This window comes from Xiphophorus hellerii, chromosome 9 (genome assembly GCF_003331165.1).
Source record: "Xiphophorus hellerii strain 12219 chromosome 9, Xiphophorus_hellerii-4.1, whole genome shotgun sequence".
In the NCBI taxonomy this organism is placed as follows: Eukaryota; Metazoa; Chordata; class Actinopteri; order Cyprinodontiformes; family Poeciliidae; genus Xiphophorus; species Xiphophorus hellerii.
The window spans coordinates 28,870,800-28,890,425 of NC_045680.1; the positions used below are offsets into that span (position 1 = coordinate 28,870,800).

At 40.9% G+C, this 19,626-nt stretch overlaps 2 protein-coding genes across 3 annotated transcripts; both read right to left on the bottom strand.

Annotated features, from left to right (window-relative positions):
* Positions 1-2,152: 2,152 nt before the first annotated feature.
* On the bottom strand, positions 2,153-8,259 carry LOC116726059 (prohibitin-2-like). 2 transcript variants are annotated; one of them, XM_032572564.1, is made up of 10 exons: positions 8,163-8,259; positions 7,608-7,740; positions 6,768-6,852; positions 6,585-6,664; positions 5,851-6,035; positions 4,593-4,722; positions 3,832-3,935; positions 2,913-2,990; positions 2,763-2,842; positions 2,153-2,367 (listed from the first exon to the last, which is right to left on the bottom strand). In XM_032572564.1, exons 1-10 carry the CDS (start codon positions 8,181-8,183, stop codon positions 2,343-2,345), a joined length of 921 nt encoding a protein of 306 aa, XP_032428455.1. In that variant the 5' UTR covers positions 8,184-8,259; the 3' UTR covers positions 2,153-2,342. The 2 variants fall into 2 exon arrangements, with proteins under 2 accessions (XP_032428455.1, XP_032428456.1); XM_032572565.1 differs by lacking the exon at positions 8,163-8,259 and adding an exon at positions 7,826-7,844.
* A 1,270-nt stretch (positions 8,260-9,529) lies between these two features.
* On the bottom strand, positions 9,530-19,626 carry pde6d (phosphodiesterase 6D, cGMP-specific, rod, delta). Its single transcript, XM_032572569.1, has 5 exons — positions 19,329-19,626; positions 16,396-16,484; positions 15,434-15,559; positions 12,587-12,692; positions 9,530-10,997 (listed from the first exon to the last, which is right to left on the bottom strand). Exons 1-5 carry the CDS (start codon positions 19,376-19,378, stop codon positions 10,916-10,918), a joined length of 453 nt encoding a protein of 150 aa, XP_032428460.1. The 5' UTR covers positions 19,379-19,626; the 3' UTR covers positions 9,530-10,915.

Here is a 19,626-nt window from a genome sequence, read left to right on the forward strand (position 1 = left end):
ATCGACAGGCGGATTGGCGCAGCGTCTGCCGTCAAGCGGGCGCTGTACCGGTCCGTCGTGGTGAAGAGAGAGCTGAGCCATAAAGCGAAGCTCTCGATTTACCGGTCGATCTATGTTCCCACCCTCATCTATGGTCATGAGCTTTGGGTCATGACCGAAAGAACGAGATCGCGGATACAAGCGGCCGAAATGGGTTTTCTCCGTAGGGTGGCTGGGCTCTCCCTTAGAGATAGGGTGAGAAGCTCAGTCATCCGGGAGGGACTCAGAGTAGAGCGGCTGCTCCTTCACATCGAGAGGAGCCAGTTGAGGTGGCTCGGGCATCTGGTCAGGATGCCTCCTGGACGCCTCCCTGGTGAGGTGTTCCGGGCACGTCCCACCGGGAGGAGGCCCTGGGGAAGACCCAGGACACGCTGGAGGGACTATGTCTCTCGGCTGGCCTGGGAACGCCTCGGGATTCCCCCGGAAGAGCTAGAAGAAGTGGCCGGGGAGAGGGAAGTCTGGGCCTCCCTTCTGAAGCTGCTACCCCCGCGACCCGACCCCGGATAAGCGGAAGAAGATGGATGGATGGATGGATGGATGGATGGATGAATGTTAGTTGATGGTAGGATCTCAAATCCACCCTGAAGAGTTCTTCAGGGCAGCACTGCATGTATTCTGTGTGACCTTTTAAAAGTGTTTCTATAAATTCAGCTAATTTAACACCAAGAATTTCACTGGTCACTTTTCTGATTTGTTTCGATTTTGTCTCCTATGGATAGGTGATAGGACATGTTCTATCAGAGAATTACAGAAAATAACCAATTTTTAACATAATCCAAACTGATTTCATTTGCAAAAGAAGTTAAACTTATTAACTTTTTGGTTGACCTTATCAGAATGTTTGGTGAATGTCAGCTTCTTGTGAATGACAACCACAGACTCATGAGATTGACCCCACTTAATGACAACTAGAGCTTCTGGACTGGACTTTGTAAAAATCTATACACCTGTATTTGGTATTGGTGACATTTAGTTTAAAGTAATGAATTGTTGCTCCACATTATAAGGTCCTCCGCTATCTGACCAGTGGAGAGGCTCACTATTGTGAATCTGACTATATTTAATAATTTGTGCAAAATTGCTTATATTTCAGCTTGTCAGAAGAGATGAAAAGTGCATAACATTTTACCTTCCAGTAAATAGGCTTTGTCTACGTCCTGGCTTTTTCTGAGAGCTACAGTTACTTTAGACGAAGTAGAGTCAGACTAAGAGTTTTTCTGATGACAGCAAAGTTGTAAATGAGGAATAATGAGGGTCTTGTAAAGTTAATGTGGGTATTGGTCTTACAAATAGGAAAATATTTAATCTTAACACATCAGAATCAAATCAGATCTTAATCACTCTATCAAAGCTTTTTTCTTATACATTTGTTTTAATAAATAATTACTTTATCTGTTATAAATAATACATTTTCTTGTCTTAATGACTTTGTAGTATATCAAATATGACTTTATTCTTTCAGTTAAAAATATCTTAGTCTGGACCTAAAACTCTGTCATACTTGCTTTACTAAACTCCATTGTTTTTCTTTTCACTGTCAAACTTCACCTTTTCTCTATGGTGGTAGATGTGTTTAAAACATCCCTCGTCTTCTCAATTCCGTTAGCACCAGTATTTTAGTGTAGATTGCCTCTAATAGTTTGAACACTGCTGCCACCTAGTGACTTTAGATGTATCAATACATCTAATGACCTGCTAGATGTTCTCCCAGCTGAATCTTTCTTTTTTAGTCATTTCTTGCCCTCTCCAACCATGTACAAATCTGTAGCAGGTTTCACCTTTGAAGTTAACTCATTTAATGGATAATCTCAGTTCCAACCTGTTCATCATCTGACTGAATACAATATCAGCTTAGTTTTCATTTTGTCCAAATTTAAAGAATGTAAGGTTTTCTGGAATTCAGGTTGTATAAAATTCAACTACCAGCCTATTGAGATTACTCTGAATGTGACAAAGATTTTTATTGAAAATGTGTATAAAGCTGAAAATGAGGCAGCCTAGTTTGATTAAAAAGAGAGTGAGTAAAAATGATTTAACCTACAAATACTGCCGATAGAAGCAACGGTCATTTAAAACAGGTTTGTTAACATAAGGCTCCTGCACTAGGCTGAGGTAGTGTGCATAATCCAGTTTTATTCTATTACACATAGATAATTGTACATACTTCAAAAGGTAATAAAAGCAACTCCTAAATCTCCAAGAGATAAAACAAAGTCAGTTCTTTCCCACTTGTCCAGACTGATGGATGATGATTTTGTGGGTCTAATAAGAAGTCTGCTGTGCTGCCACTGGTCATATCCTCCTCACTTCTTCAGAACAGTCGAAAAACTGGAAAAGAACAGCATAAAATAAACTAAAATGCAGGGTTTTCGATCTCTGATTTTGCTCCTTGAATCTTAGATTAAGATGTTTGACGGGTGATGAAATCAAAAAGCAGCTACAGGTGGGAGAGACCAACAGGTCAGGCATCAGCTTGCAACTTCATTAACGACATATTAAACTTTCAAAGATGAGCCTCAGTATTTAAACTCTAAAGCCAGGGAACATCTGTGATGCCAGGTGAAAGGAAATAAAGATGTTGCTATGCCAACACACTTTCAATCCTTAAAGATTCTTCAGGTTTTACTTTGTTGCCTTTCTGTTAATTGGGAATCATTCAGAATGAAAAGGGAGGTATGATAAAGAGTCAGATAGGTAAAGCTGAGTCTGGCGGTGGAACTTACCTGTTGAAAAACGTCTGATCTTGGAGATTCAGAACCAAACTGTCAGCATTAAGGTACACTTTGTTCTGAGATGCAGACACCTAGAAGCAGACACTCAACTTAGCATAACTCATCATCAGCAAAGCTCCTGAAGAGGCTGATCATACCAACCGTCTTAGCAATGTTCTGAGCTGCTCTGATTCTCCTCAGCTTCAGGTAACCAGGGTTCTTGGTCACAGCTTGGCCCAACTGAGAGAAACCAACTAGTGCTTAGTCAACATAAGCTTAAGTGTAATGCAAGGTCACAAACACAAAAACTGACCTTTCACATACTGAGATGTAAACATATCACTATTCTGATCAAGAAGATTTTTGAAAATGCCTTCAGGTAACATTACACTGAACTAATCAAGTCAAAGGCCAATTATTAAGCACTTGGAAGTCAAAGTATGTAACCTTTACAAAAAAATGTTTTCTTACATGTTTGTAAAAACTGTTACTTAGTCATGACAGTATAATATGAGATCCATAATCTGTGGGGGAAGGGGGAATAAATCAAGCTCCTCCGCCTCCTCCGTATGTTACTGGTCAAAAACAACCAATCAGAGACAAGAGGAAAGTTGTGCTGGTGTATGCGCTGCTAAATGTGCTACCAGCAGACAACAGCTTACTATTCCAGAAAAACTGTTTATCTGCCGTCATCAGTTGCTATGCTAACTAGCCTGAGCATTGATGACAGGATCTGCTGTGGGGAACTAGTGTAGCAGAGAGGAATAGAACTGAGCATGAGCAGTGTGTACACAAACATGATTGACAGCGCTAAGACCCTCCTCCTGACTGATTGTTTTTGACTGATAGTAGCACTGGGAGGAGGTGGAAGAGCTAGATTGTTTCTCAGATTTTCATTACAGTCAATATGGTGACAGAACAAATACAAATAATGTAAACACTTTATTTTTTTTATAAAAGTAACACACTGCAGCTTTAACAGCAACTAAAGATGACTTGTGGATGTTGAGCTAACATCCAGTGTTGGACTCCATATTAAAAACAAACACAGCTGGATATGCTTCAGTCCACATTCAGTTACCATTTTAGCAGCTTCTGCCTCCCCCTCCGCCTGGATGATCTTCTGTCTCTGGTCCTGTTTGGCTTTCTCAACGTAGAACTGTGCTCTCTGCGCCTCCTGCTGGGCTAAAGATGCATAAGCACTATTTAATCAACTCCTCTCTTCTTGGTATCATTTTCTTCAATGCTTGGTGTTCTACTCCAGTAAATCTTAGGAATTGAAATCAAGTGCTCACTGCTCACTAAATCTGAATATTTTCATATCATGTTAAGTCCAACAGTATTCATAACCCTGGCAGGATCAGAGTTTAAATGATTTGTATTTAACCAGCAAGTATTTGTGATTGGAAGGGAGACACTCTGAAGAGATAAATGCTAATCTAAGTAAGTGGAGGATCAGTTGTGAAAAAAATATGTTTCTGTTTTTATTTATATTTTTTGTGAAAAAGGCAGATTAAAAATGTATAACATTACAGTTGAAAAAATCTCTATTGGCATTACAATTAAACTCTTGTATATTTAAGCAGCTTTCTGCATGTTTCCTGTGGTTTTAAAAGATCTATGTTTAGCGATGAGCTCCAAACCCTACAGGTTGGAAGGTCTCAATACCAAAACCCTCATCTTTAGCTCGCTGCACAGATTCAGGACTCATGTTAGCCAAAGTGGAAAAGAACTTTGAACCTACATCTGAAAAACTTTGGTCCTGACTGTATAGAAACACGCATTAGTGGCTTCACTTCTCTCCAGTGTCAGTAGAATGTTAGCCAACAGGTCCAGACTCACCAACTTGCTTGGCCTCCACAGCAGCAGTGTACTGGCTGCTGAAGCTCAGCTCTGTGATGGCCACATCATCCAGAATGATGTTGAAATCCTTTGCTCTCTCAACAAGCTCTCTGCGCACCAGTAGGGAAACCTGGACACACCAACAAAAGTTTCACCTACTTGATGCAATAGTTCACACTACACGATTTTTTGCTCCGATTTTCCCCTTACGACAATCTTAGAACGTTGGCCGTTCTCTCAGATTGTCGCTTGTGATTTCGTAACCAATCATCCTGTAGTTTATGGTGTGTTACGATCGTCGAGGCTGCTACGATCTAAATCAGGGGTTTTCCCCGACTGGGAGAGTTAACGCAGACTGTTGAATGTAACAGGTAGCCAATCAGAAAGCGCGGATTCCCCTCAGTGCTTTCTGAGGGAAAATTACAGAGGGGAATCCCAAACAGCTGACACAGAGCAACCCGAAGTCCAAGCGGACATTGGAGATATGTGGAAACAACATTAATGTTTATTCAACATTTTGTGCAAGAATATAGAAATGACAAGGGGAGGAGTTGGAGTGAAACTGCTACCGCAGTTGATAAACCCAGTAACTTTTCAGCTGTTCTTCCTTAACGTGACATAAATAGGTTCTAATGATTGTCATTCAGTCAGGACTGACACTAGCCACATGCATTGCAGATAGACTGTAGTAACTAGTTTGTGGTCTCTCAGGTTTTGAAAATGGGCCGACGATCGGCTGACAGATCTAAGATAGTGTGTGTAGTGTGCGCTGGGCATTGCACTAAGGAAATGAGGAAGGGAGGAGTCAGTGGAGAGCACCGGAGTTGAGACTTTTTTCATTCAGTGTCATTAACTGAAAGAGAAAAAGGCCGGAAGAGACGATAAAGCTGATAATTAAAATAAGGTCGATAGTTTTACTTTATCATGCGATTAATTGATTTATTGTTTATCGCGACAGGCCTACCAATACCAATTTTGTTTTCTGAAAAGTTACTAAATATAATGATAAAGGCACTAAACTAACAGTGTAGTGACTTGTTAACATGCAGACGTGACCTGGTCAGTCAGGCTGTCCTCTCACTGCAGAGCAAAGAGGACAGCAGATATTTTCAGACATGTGAGGATCAGATCTGTGGATCAGATCAATTCTTCATGCACGTATCAGCTGATCAGCTGATACCCCCAAAATGAAGGGAACTGGGGCTGATTTATCGGTGCTGCAATATGAAACGGCAGACAGTGTGGGAGTCAGCAGCACCTGTGCTCTCTGTGTGATGAGCTGTGAAGCGTTGAACTTGGCCACTACAGATTTGAGGACTTCATTGACGATAGAAGGCAGAACTCTCTCATCATAGTCCTTCCCTAGTTGTTGGTACATTACAGGCAGGCTGGACGCCATGGGTCTGGACAACACCCGCACTCCAATATTCACCATCTGCAGATCTGCGCAAACACAAATATCCATACTTCTCATATTTCTAATGAAGTGAAAGAAAAGCAGGAAACAGTAAAGCTATCCTACATAACGGTGTTGAGGTTCATTTGCAGAGACCTTCCATGAACTTTATGGTTTAAATTTCTACAGCTTGACCTCAGAGAGACTGTTACTACAACACAATCCATGATGTGTAACACTGCTTACTTTTTAATTTGCTACATGAATAAAGCTAAAATGTTACTGTGTGTGTATACAGAGGCAGAGTAGTGCTGGACTGTACTGGAACCATTTCTAAATCGAATTCCACTAAACTATAATTAGCAGTTCTTACATTAGACAACACATGCAAAAATAAGATTTTTTACATCCAACCATGGATTTCATATTTATCAAACACTATAAAACATAATAAGCTCTTAATATAGAACAAGTACAGCTTCCTAACAGTATTTTATATTAACTTTAGTAACAAAATTCACAAGATTTCTACTTGGCTGAAGAACACAAAATGTACCTGAGTAGCAGTGTGCAGGTGTGTGTTTAGTGTTTATCACCTTTGCTTCCAGTCAGTGAGGAGATTTTGCGAGGTTTAGCTCTAATATCATAGATGATTGGATACTGGAACCACGGGATCCTGCAGCATGGACATTAGAACAGTGCTGTTTGAAATCTGTCGCAGCAAACAACAACACTCTGCTGGCTGGAAGGACCAGCCAGCAGAGGGCAGCAGAGTGTACCTAAAATGAAGCCCCTCAGCCAGAATGGTGTCCATCTGCATCCCCCCAATCCTGTTGAAGATGATAGCTCTCTGGCCGCCCTCCACTGCTCACACACACACACACAGGACAAGTTTCAGTTAAAACACACTGCTGACAAAAACACAAAAAACAATCAGAACCTCAAAACTGGTTTATTTGAGTTAATCCAACCCTAATTTTTATTCTAGTGGATCCTAACAGGTCAGAGTGTGATCTGCTCCTGTTCACTTTAGCAAAACAAACATTCTTCTCCTCACAGTGAAATAGTTCAACAGCTGGAGGTGACACCATGGAGATAGAGGAGGACCTGGTACTCTGGGTCAGGACCAAATCCTGCTGGAAAATGAGATCAGCATCTTCATCCTGATGGGTAGCTGAGTTCACTGGACTTCAGAAAACCCAGTGGACCAGACCCAGAACCAGAACCAAACCCTCTCTGACTGGAGATAACCGGCAATAGATTCTGGTTCTCTCCACTCTTCCTCCAGGCTTTCCATTATTTGACAATCCTATTGAAGATGTGGGCATCAATGTTTTTTCTTTCGCTGAACTTTCCATTACTATGTCTGGATACAGCACTAATGTGTCTCAACCACAATGACCAATACCCATGTTCCCTATGAGAATAAGGCTGAAAACATTAACATCTACATATCAATGTAGAAATAAATTTCCTTTTCTATGATATTCCAGCTGATGGGGAAGCTACTCTCAAGTTGTTTGTGGAAAATTAGACAAACAGTTCTGCTTGAACAGGGGCCCAACCTAGGCCCTGACCTGACCTGCCTTAACGGCCCGATGGCAGTTAAGGCAATGTACCTGTGTAGGTGGCTTCTTTAAGGCCATATGCTAAGGCTCCAGCTCCCAGCAGCAGCTTCAGTCCCAGTCCTGCTCCTTTGCCCCCAGACGAAGACATCCGGCCAGTCAGGTCCCTCAGGTGCTGAATGAAGCGCTGCATGTTTGTATGAATAAAGGTGATGATGAGTTGATCATCAAGGTGTTAAAATGAAGCTAAATTGATAATTTTATAAAAGTACCAGTCAGAAGTTTTAAGATGTCAGTTAAGAGGAAAAGTAACCTGTCAAAAGTAATTTTAGAGTAAAACAACCAGTCTGAGAACAGCAGGCTGAACACTGGAAGTGTTCGTCCAAACAGAGTCCTGAGGAGCACGGCGCTGTTTCCAGACCAAACCAAACTCATACGCAGCTATAATGGAGGCTAACGCTAGCAAAGCAGAGGCAGCTAGTCCAACATGCCGACCTAAGGCTCCTTTAATGGAGTGGACCTTCCCTCATAAGCAGCGCACCTCCACTAATAACATATCAAGAAAAGAAAGGACACACTGGTTGGGTCACCTTTATTTAAAGCACTTACATTCGGCTCCTTGCCCCCCATGCTGCAGCTTGATGGTGTAATATCCAAGGTCGAGACCGCAAAGCAACATGAAGTTCTTCCTCTTACGAAATCGCCATACCGTTCACTGTGCTGCCCCCTAACGATGTAGAAATGTAATAGCACTAGGGAACCGATGGAACATCTTACCACTGAGCCTGTGAGGCTGATCTGTCGGATCAAGTCCCGAAAGGGACATTGAACAAAAAATAAACTTTATGTGGTGCGCACGAGAAAGTTCATTTATTTATTTATTTTTTCAATGTTCCTTTAGGGGCTCCATACATTGAAATGGTTTACTAATATAATATTTATCTTGACAGTAATTTGATGACTTAAAGAAAATTGTATCTTTAAGGGAATTGAGAATGAATGTTCAGTGTTTCAATGTGTCCAAGTCATCATCAATATCTCTGAAACTAAAACTAAGAGGCTTGTTAATCATAATTTGAAATTGTAAATATCTGGCTTAAACATGAAAAATTATCTGCTACAATACAGCTGAAAGGCGCCTTACTTGGTCCAAAACCAGACTGGTACTAGCTCAGGAACCTCAACAGGAACATTATCTTCACTCCTGCCAGCAGGAAATGACATCATGGAGGTCACTGAAACTAGAACACAGCTCCTGTCCTGGATCTAGCTTCTCATTGGGTTCCTCATAAACAAAACTAAGTTTCAAAGATTGACAATAAACACTAAAAATTTTGGTAAGTAGAAACAATGCAACAGAATCGGAAGGTGGATAGGACCCAACATTAGAATTCAGCTCTGCCAGAACTTTTTTTGAGTCATTGTTCTTTTTTCAGGCCATTACTGCTCATCTGTCTCAGAACAGCAAACTGGCTGTTCTGACAAACAGCAGGTTTGCTAGTTCTCATTAGAAACCTGAGACATAAGAAGTGTGCATTCAGTTTGACTGTCTGAAGGTAGGAACTGATCAGTTCATTATCAGTTTTTTATAGGTTTAATTGGCTCTACTGGTCTTTATTTGAGAGAGGTCAAACGGAAAGTGGGTAATGAGAGAGAGGGAAGACATGCGGCAAAGGACATCAGGCAGGGATTCGAACTTGTGATGTTACAACTACCACAGTTATGACTACTATATTTGTATAACTGTGGTAGTATTATAAAATACATAACACTATCAATTTAGAGAACAGCTAAGATGAACCACAGTTCAAGGAGTGCATATTTAGAGGACCACATAAAACTGAAGTTAATCAGTACAACTGACCATAGAAATATTTAAGCAGATCAGATACGCTTCCAGATACAGAAATTGTTTTAGAATTTAAAACAAAATTATATTCAGAGAACAACACAGTAAGGAACAAACACACACATCATGTTATTACAACATTGTATGACTTTAATCCATAAATCCTGTCATATTAAAACACGTGGCTATTTTACACAGCTCTTCCAAAAGCTAAGAAAAACAGAAACACAATGAATTGATGCAATGTCCAAATCAGAATGTAGAGCCAGGCTGCAGACAGGACATTAACAGTTGGTACCATCTGATGGAAGAAGACATAGCTACATACAAAAACAAGCTGATGAATTATCTACATCAGACAAATTAAGAAGTTTAACCTCTGAATCAAGTTGATCTTTGACATTAAAGCAAAGGAGCAAAATAACTGCAAAAAACTATTGGTTTGCTGGTGAACGTCACACAAACTACCTTCCAAGAACATCTTAACAGTATTTAAGGTTAACTCGAGACAATCCGGATAATTCAGTGCTTTGTATGTTTGACTGTGTTACAAGCTGATTTCTCTGAAACCTACAACTATTGTAGTGTATAAGTGTTGTCAGAAGTATGCCCCCCCTCCAGAGGCAGCCCAGAGACGGGCATCCTCTTCAGAACAAACCCTGACCCGGGCCCAGTCCCCTGGATGTTCTCCAGACAGTTTCGATGCTCAGATCAGGACTGCCATCTCACCGTCTGTCAGTCTCTATCAGCGCCTCAGAGATTTGATGTATACACAGGGGAAGCGGGGGGTAGTGACACAGATCCCCCCCCTTAAGTAGTGGACAAACAGGTGCTAAATAAGAAGTGACTAATTTATCACAAGAGAGAGTTTGGTGAACAAAGCAAAGCAGGTACAGGGCCACTAGTTCTAGTCAACACAACATGGAAACATAAGAGCTGTTGCCCTCTTCTGGAGGTAATGGAGGACAGCTTTAAGAAAAATGAGAATGTGTGTCTTATAATGAGTTGTGTAGTACATTGTGTATGTGTGTGTGTTTAAAATGTAATCCAAGAACTGAACTCATCTTGGCCTATCTTTCATAGTTTAGGCTAATTTTAATGGAGTGCATGTCAGCTTTAAACTAGAACTAGAAAATATTATGAGCATTTTCTCTGACTTTCTCTTCAATATAAAGGCAGATGTCTGCCACTGTGTTCCTGAGTAAATGCTCATTTTTATTCATAGCTTGACCTGAATTAGTGGTCCTGCAGATCAAGCAAAGGATTAGAAGGAACAACATAGAGACGTAATTCAGAATCAGGGATTTTTTTTCTTCTTAATTTCTCTTCTCCAAAAAGAAAATGGAACAAAACACAAAAGTGATGGTGGCAGCACAGAGGGCTCAGCCTAAACATGCTGATCCATGACTGTATAACAGGTGACGGCCACAGACTGTAGCTAACTTCCATGGTTTATTTCTGGATCTTGGCAGGACATCAGCAGGTTGGAAGGTCAGAGGTCAAGGCTCAGATGTCAGATGTAGAAAAGCCGAACCCTGGAAGTACTCACATGAAGATCATTGTCGTAGAACTTTGTCTCTATGATCACATTACCACTGAAACACAAGACATCAAAGTGTAAATGAGATCGTTCTGCTCTAAGAAAATCAAAGCTTTATTTGTACAGCAGCGATCCGACCAATAACTTGGTTCTCATGGTTTCAGATCCAACCACTGTTGCTACAGTTCTCCATGCAGGTGTGGCAGTGCTCCAGGTTTCACAGACCTCCTCGTTATTAAAAATCTCTTCTTAACCATTTAAATTAAATGGCTCCAAAATTTTTAGCATGAAGGCGATGTTTTGGTACATGAGTCCTGGTGCTGTCTCCGTCTCAGACATGATGGACTCAAGACCACACCTGCAACATCCTTGGTTTTTAATGTAGCTTGGTGTGAGAGTCCTGGCAGCATTCAAATGCAACTGATGACCTGACCCCTATGTGCTGAGGATAAAAAAGTGAGAGGGAGGAGAGAACATGAGAAGAAACGTTTTCCTTCTCTGTAGAACAAGGAGAGAAAGAATCGCAGGTGGAGTTAAGTCCTCCACCCTCCACTCACTCTGCCTGCAGCTAATGCTAAGTCGACTAACGGTTAGCTGGATGAGTACACTCTGCAGAATTTTCTGTTTTGTCTCTTTAACTTGTGACCAGCTCAGCAGATTTATTGGCCAGGTGGTTCAGGATCAGCTTACATAAATGTTTGGCTTCATCTATATGTTATGGCAGAGCAGGTTTGGAACAAATGAAAAAAATTGGCCCCAATTAGTCTGGAGTCCTGTTATAGGTCTTCATCTGCCTCTCTTCTTACCCTGTTGTGCCCATCACTCTGATAGAGGGTAAATCTGGACTCGTCAGATCACATGACCTTTTGAGATTGCTATAGAGTCCAATCTTAAGGTTTCCTTGCAGAATGAAGATTTTTTTTCTCCAGATAACCTCACCTGTAAGTGGTTTTCTTATGGCTGTTCACCACAATCTCTTGAGTTCCCTTCACACTGTACATGTAGAAATGCTCTTACGTTAACTATCAAACATTGAACTTTGTTCTACTGTTGTTTTTCTTTGATTTGATGCCATCAAGCATTTAAAAGTCATCACCAGTTACAATCGTTCAACATATTTTTCAGACCACATTTCTTCTTCATAGACGATGGTTCCTCACTATTCTTCCAGTCTTTAATTATACATTGGACGGTTCTCAACCCAAGTTTATTCATTTCTGCATCTCCTTAAATGTTTCCTCTGATTGATGCCAGTGATTCCTTCTTAAACAGACAAACATCCTTCCATAACCACAGGATGTATCCTTCTACATGGTTGTTTAAGAAATTAGAAGCTAATGTTCGCATCAGCTGGGATTAAATAACTTACTGCAATTAGAAGACAATTTTCTGAAATGCAGTAATTATCCAATAGTATATTGGTCACGTAGGGTATCTTGGTGTACGTTGGAGAGAGATGAAAAGAGAAACGGATTTAAATAAAAAGGAAATATGTAGTAATTCTGTCTCCAAGGCAAAAAACAAATACCATAAGCATTTACTGTACATAGTAGTAAAATTCAAAAGGCATAAACACAACATGATCGTATTCAGAATGAGTGATGTCTGAACTGAAACAGAAAGAAGAGAAGACAGCTGTCTTACGTTAAGACATTGGCTGGCATCATCTGGGACTCAGGAGCTGCTTCTATCAGAGACTGCCATGTGTTGGTGGAGTTTGGGATGACGAAACCAAATTCAAAGAACCATTCTGCACACAGAGAGAAAACCCCAAAGAGCTCCATCATCCCTTCATTAACAGTAACAATCCCACATATTACAACAGTCATTAACAGTGTTAATGCTCCATAAAGCCTGTTCTTGCATCTACTGGAAACCAGCAACATAACATGTTGTGATGTGGATACCATGGTGGCCCCAGGGCCCTCCTGGAACATCACTCCCAGCAGCGAGTCCCTGTGGACCGCCTTCCAACACGCAGACACGGCCAGCTCATTTCAGTTCACTCAGCCTCCTCCAGCCTTCCTTCAGTCACCCCTTCTGGAGTTCTTTCCCCTGGATTACACCAGGCTGCTTCATTTACTACTACATGTGGTAGTAGTTGCATCCAACATGCTTATATTCTTCAGTTAACATTTCTGGGCATAAATGGCAGCTATGATGCAACAGCCTACAGAACAGAAATAACTGACTGGGTGTTTGTACTTTCTAGTGCTGAGTCTCACTGGAGAGCCGTCAGGATTTGGTGGAGCAGCGCTAGCCAAAACCATCTACAGCAGTGGTCCTCAACCTTTGGTCAAGGCTTGGACATTTTACTGTGGCCCGGCAGGGAGTGCTATGGGGCGGGGGGGAGGAGGGGGAAAACGTCAGACAAGGCTTCTGCATGTTGGTGTGCCCACTAAAGCATAGGTCACATCGCACAATTTAAAATTTTTTGCCCCGACTTTCACCTTACGACAATCTTAGAACGTTCTGAGTTCTAAGATTGTCACTTGCGATAATTGTAGCCAATCATCCTGCAGTGTGTTACCGCTCTGATCTAAAATCGGGCATATTCAACATGTTGAATTGTCTTGTCCCGACTATCGCAGTGTGTGGGGTTTGACCGGGAGCGTGAATACAGTCTGTTTAATGTGACAGGTAGCCAATCAGAAAGCGTGGTGACGTAAGCAAGGAGGGAAATCCCAAACAGTTGACATCGCGCAACCGAGAGTTCAGTGGACATCAGAGATGATATGTGGAAAGTAACAGCATAAATGTTTATTCAACATTTCGTACAAGGAATATCAACAGAAATGACAAGGAGAGGAGCTGGAGCGAAACTGGCAGTTGATAAACCTGGTAACTTTTCAGCTATCCATCATTAACGTGAGGTTAAAACAATAAGCCTATTCATTCAGTCAGGGCTTGACGCTGACACTAGCCACGTGCATTACATGTACGGTAGATTGTATTTGTGACTAGTAAAACGCAACATTATTTTGTACTACAGCCTGGTTCACACGGCAAGATTTTAAAATTAGTGTAAGCTACTTATCCATTATTTTGTGGCCATTGTTTTCATTGTAAACATCAAAACAGTAAAATCATAATCATATAATTAAGCCGTGAGGCTAAATGTAACCACAGAATTAAAACAATCTAAACATAGTGTGAGAAAAATGTTAACTACGAAAAAACATAACTCGCCTCCAAATCATAGTGCAGCAAATAGGGCGGCTGCTCCCTCCATCTTTTATCAAACGCCTTTTCTTTTTGTTTCGTCTTTTATCGCTTAAAATGAGCCACAAACTGTCACTGTTGTTCCTACATCGTCATCCATGTTTGTTTATTCTAAATTCATGTATGGTATTTTGGGGGCTTTACTGGATTTTCTTCTAGAATCGGGATGTTCGTGAGTGGAATCGGTTCGTGTGTGGTGTGTTGCTCCTGCTGTGTGGCTGGACACACGGACCGATCGAATCTGTTGTACTTTTATCAGCTCTCTGGTCACAGAGGTTTGGAAAATCGGCCGACAATTCTTAAATCGCACCATGTGAACCAGACTTAGAACTCATAAGCTGTACTACTCTCGTCTCGACCACTGCCCTAACGCTCTCTGACTCTGGTCGCTATGGTAACGTTTACACATCCCTTCAAAATAAGATTCAGATGCGCAACAAAAACAAACATTTTATTTTCATGAAAATTTTAACTCACGATAACGACAAATTAATGTTGCTTATGCACAGGGTGCTTGGTCTCCTTGTGGCGAAGCAGTTTGAAGCTTCATTCCTTCATTAGCAAACCGGTCGCCGCATATCATGCAGAGCTTGGAATGTGGGAATCACCTACTGGGATAAATCCATTCTCCTGTCTCTTCTCTGGGCCTTTTCACCTTCGCAAAGAAACTTTCCAAAGACATCTGTTCTGTTTCTTACTCATTTTGCGAGAAGGACCTCGCTGCAGCAAACAGAAAGGGGCGGGGACGGACCACTGTCAGTCTCATACCTTATTTGGAAATGGGACCATTGCACTCCGGAAGTGAAGGAGGCGCCATTTCCTATATTATCCGTGGCCTCCCATTTATATTTTCTTTTGAAATCTGTGATATATCTTCACCTTTAGGAAGGATTTTCACTCTCAGAATGTATTTGAACTTCTCTCTTTTATTTACTTCAGCACAGCTCAACAAATTCTGTAGCTTTCGGTGTACTTCTAAATCTGCTCCTTAGTCGCACCTTTTCGGGCCTGATACTGCCTCTAGTGGCGTGGGGGTAGTAACACAACTAATATAATTACATTACTAAATTAGAATAAAACGTCTTTATTATTTACTATTAGTTTCGGCATTACTGGCACCGTAAAAGATAAATTATCTTATAATTTAATTTGGGCTTTAATTCCACATGCTGCCATTATCTGTGTTGAAACATGAATATGTAACTTATTAGTGTCTGTATGAAATAAGTGGGGGATACTGCTGTCGCCGGCAGCACCATCACTGCTTACCTTCTAGACACTGTCCTTTGAAGAAAACCTTTTGCTCCAACCGAAACTTCTCCAGCTGCTCAGTGGAAGAGAAGTTCAGCTCTCTGGAAACAGCTTTACATTTCAGGATCTTCTTTGGGACACGAGCTAAAAAAAAAAGTTAATTGTCAAAAAATTAATTAATCACAATAATCTAAAGACAGCTCATTTAAGAAGCAATCCTAAGACTGACTATCTGGTCAAGATGGAGGGACAAGCACATTGGAAACCAGAAACCAGAAGCAGTTTGTTTATGTACCATGTGGAAGAAAGTTAGTGGGAAGTGGTGCTGAATTAATTCAGAATTTATCATGAATAATTTATAATGAATAAAAACAAGTTATTAAAACTTACATAAAAATGATATGTGCATTACCACCAACAGGACTGCATAACAAATCGCAAGGACCAGGTTCAAAAGACTGTTGTTAAAAATGAAAATTTGTTTTCAATCAACCTACCTGGTAAAATAAAGGACAAAACTACTCATGAAGTCCTAAAGACCTGTTAAAAATGACCTTCCAGTTTATTTTAGCTCTCGAGGATTGGAATAAGACACAAGTTCAGAAGTTTTCTGAAGTTGATTTGACTGTGATTTTTAGTATTACATTAGTTGCATCTTCCATACCACAGTCCACTCGAAATAATTAGTTGCAGACTAATTATTTTGTCTGCAACTAATTATTCCAGGGTAACCCCTGTTCAGGGTAACCCCGCCTCTTGCCAGGTGACAGGCACCAGTGACCTCACTAGAGATGCGTGTGTAAAATGGCCGACTGACCGGTCAAATTTTAAGATACAAAATGACTTTGTCTTCAGAGGGTCCCGTGTGTTTTCGAATGTCATCCCAACCTCATTGACTGAGGCTACCTGCTAATCACGTTTCCTATCTTAGCCTAGCAACCAAACTTATGCATTTAATAAAATATGTACTGAGTACATACCTTCATGTTCTACCCCTGGTACAGACAGATCCTCTGTTCCTTGCCACAGCACCTTCCCCGTCTCTGCATCGCGGAGATTCATCCAGTTTCTATTGAGAAAACGTTAAGCAACAAAAAACAAAAACAACAGGAATCCAAAACTCTTAGAAACCATTTCTGCTTTCACAGTGATTTCTCTGGCTTGGAGTTCAAATGAGAGATTGGCAAAAAATCCCACATTCCAAACATCCACCACTGGCCTAATCCAAGTAACTCATCTGATCAACCAGGCTCAGTCCCAGGGTTAAATAATAATGAGTCCATGATGATAGGATGTCCCTAGTCTCAGCTAGTTCATCTCAACAACTACTAGTTCTTACCAAAATAAACGTCTTTTTCCTTCTCCATGTCTTGATTGGTAGATTTCAGAATCTACTCTCATTAATGAGCTCCACCCTCTCATTTGTTCGTCACATAGCATCTCCAGCCTGCCCTTTACCAGCTTTTACAGGCTTATTTCTCTCCTTATTTTTTTTGTTTTCATATTTTAATTCTGGCAAATACTCAAAATGTTCTCCAACTGTTCCTGCTTCGGCAAAGACAGTCTGGAATGTTAAGAGGAAACATGCTACCTCTCTGATAGAAATCTTGTTTAATTTTTCACCAAGGTCTTGTACTGATGATGGGAGAAACTGACCACTGCTCAAAGCTTCCCAAAGGTTCTGAACGAGGTTCAGGTCTGAACTCTGTGTGGAAATGCTTCTTCATCCTCCATAAACCACAAATGAAGAGAGTGAATATTCTATATAATGAATATTTTGTTGCATGTTTCATCTATTGATATTGATCATGTGTCTATTGCAATATATACTGTTATTTATCATCCAGCCTACTTCATCTGCTCTGAAAACAGTAAATCTGGACTCAGGTTCCATGACCTTTTTCTGTTGCTCATGAAATATGGTAGTTTGGTTATCTATAGTGATATTCCTGTACACTGATATTGAGGCTGCATTGGTTTTGTCGAGTGAGAGAGACCTGAACATGAGGTAGTATGCTGCTGCAACAACTTCTACCTACAAACCAAAGGGCTCTGTTTAGGCTCACATTTCTGTCTCAAGGTTTCATCATTTATCTACTAAATTGATTCTCTTCAGCTACTTCTTACATTTATCAGAATTTATTCTCAGTTTACTTGTACAAACCAATCAATTACTTGCACACTTCAGGATGATTGGTTGATCAGAGCACCCTGATCTATCAGCCAATCATCACTGGGGATAGGCAGCAGTCCATCCCGGAGCCTGAGACGATAACACGGTCTAGAGCAGGGCTCTCAAACGCCAGTTCTAAAAAATCTCCCACAACTTTTAGTTGTCCCTCTACTGCAGCACACCTGCCTCCAACATCAGTTCATGAGCAGAGCTCTGTAGAGCTGGACAACATGCCATCTGTGAATCAACACCAAGGAAACACACAAAATGTATTTCTGATGCATCTATGGTGACTTTAGATTATGAAGAATCGTTCTTGGTTTATTTGAGGTTAGTTTCCAGCTTCCCTGCTTCCTCTCCAGCAGCTGTTGCAGATACATGAGGAGTTACACATGAAATCTAATGAGCTCCTAGAGACTCCCGTAAAAAATGTATACTGAAAACACTGCAGTTCATTTGTTCTGCAGGCTTTGATTCCACCACAACTACTACCATCTCATCTTCTATGCTCCCTGCATATGAGCCATATCTTATTCTGAATAAGAATAAGATATGGCTCCCTTTAATTCAGAATATCTTATTTTGAAATAGTAAGGTATTTATTATCTTATTATAAATGTCTAGCAGTAGTGCTAGACACCATCAGTAGTGCTGCCGAGCACTGCTGATACTGCTATCAGTAGTGTTTAGACAGCTGCAGCTCAGCCACATGTGGATGTCTGACAAGTTGAAGAGCAGCTACCAGCAAAGTAAATCTGGCTTCAGCAGCATGTTAATCAGGTTGGGTTATCCTGAGCTGTCACTGCAGTCATGCTGCTACAGGTTGTAAGCTGGAATGGAATTAAAGGGAGAGCACCAGCAAATATAAACATCAACTATCTATAATTTTATTTTTATTCAGAGAGAACAAAAATAGAAATACAAACTGCATGTCTATTACCAGAATATCACTAAGTATTTTCCCCAGAAATTAGCTAAGGACTGTCCATCTGATATTCTACATCTGACAGTAAATCAAATTCATTGTTATAAAAACATTTTAAACTACAACTTCAACAGTATCCTAGTTGTAAGCAAGTATCTCATCAACAAGTCTCTCAGAATTTACATCCAGCAGTCCTAACATACTGAAATCTACTGTTCAGACTTTCCGTGTTCTCCGCGCACCAACAGCAGACTCTACTCCTATTCAAATTTTCCGGATTAGAATTGGGATGGACACCTAATCTCTATCTGAAAGCCCAGAGCAAAAGCTGCTCCTCTCCGCGTCATTCATTATGAATATGAGCGCTTTATGAAGACTAAGTTTATTTACCCAGCGTCTCAAAAAAAAACCTCCCTCAACTAAGATTCAGACATTTCAGGCCGATTTCCAGATTTTACCACAACACTTGACAGAACGCTATATTTCACGCTTCAGAGGCACATGGACTCAGAAGTTCAGACAGTCAACAAACCCCAGCAGGAGTCGACATGACTGTTAGTTCTGCAGATCTGCCTTCAAGGTGGATCTAACACGCGATCTGTGACTGCCACTTCGGGCTCATTCAACCCAACAAGCTCATTCAAGACAACAACAAGGCCACCAGAGGCAGCCCCACATCCTGCCGACAGGCCACCATTTCCACAGATGAGCCATGGTGAAAAGAGTTGTGAGCAGAGCCGCAGCAGCTCAGCTTACCGAGCTACCTGCTAGCTTACTGCATCCTGAGCCTTACATTACAGCTGATAAAAGGATACAATTTAAAACCCTTTAGTATCTCCTTGGCCCTGTCTTCGTCCGAAGACATTTCGGGAGTGGTTCCTCTTAGCGTTTCACGGATTCTCCAGAATTTGCTTTAGAAAAAAAAAAAAGAAAAAAACACCCACTAAACAGCCGTCAACTTTAGCCGAGCTAACTAAATCTCGTCCTGGAATAGCGGAACCAACAGGCCCAACAATGAACCATGAACAGTTGGACTACAGGATAAATCCGATTCCACTAATGGAATTGGCTAAACACGCTCTGAGTGAACAGACAGTAGCCTCAGCCAATTTA

Bases quoted from the DNA above. Each gene is read 5' to 3' on its own strand.
- LOC116726059 (XM_032572564.1), bottom strand. From the start codon at position 8,183: ATGGGGGGCAAGGAGCCGAAT. The intron at 7,741-8,162 runs GTAAGTGCTTTA...ACAAACATGCAG, and splicing joins TGGGGGGCAAGGAGCCGAAT to CGCTTCATTCAGCACCTGAG. The intron at 6,853-7,607 runs GTACATTGCCTT...GTGTGTGAGCAG, and splicing joins TAAAGAAGCCACCTACACAG to TGGAGGGCGGCCAGAGAGCT.
- pde6d (XM_032572569.1), bottom strand. From the start codon at position 19,378: ATGTCTTCGGACGAAGACAGGGCCAAGGAGATACTAAAGGGTTTTAAA. The intron at 12,693-15,433 runs GTAAGCAGTGAT...CTCTGTGTGCAG, and splicing joins CAAAGGACAGTGTCTAGAAG to AATGGTTCTTTGAATTTGGT. The intron at 10,998-12,586 runs GTAAGACAGCTG...CTTGTGTTTCAG, and splicing joins ATGCCAGCCAATGTCTTAAC to TGGTAATGTGATCATAGAGA.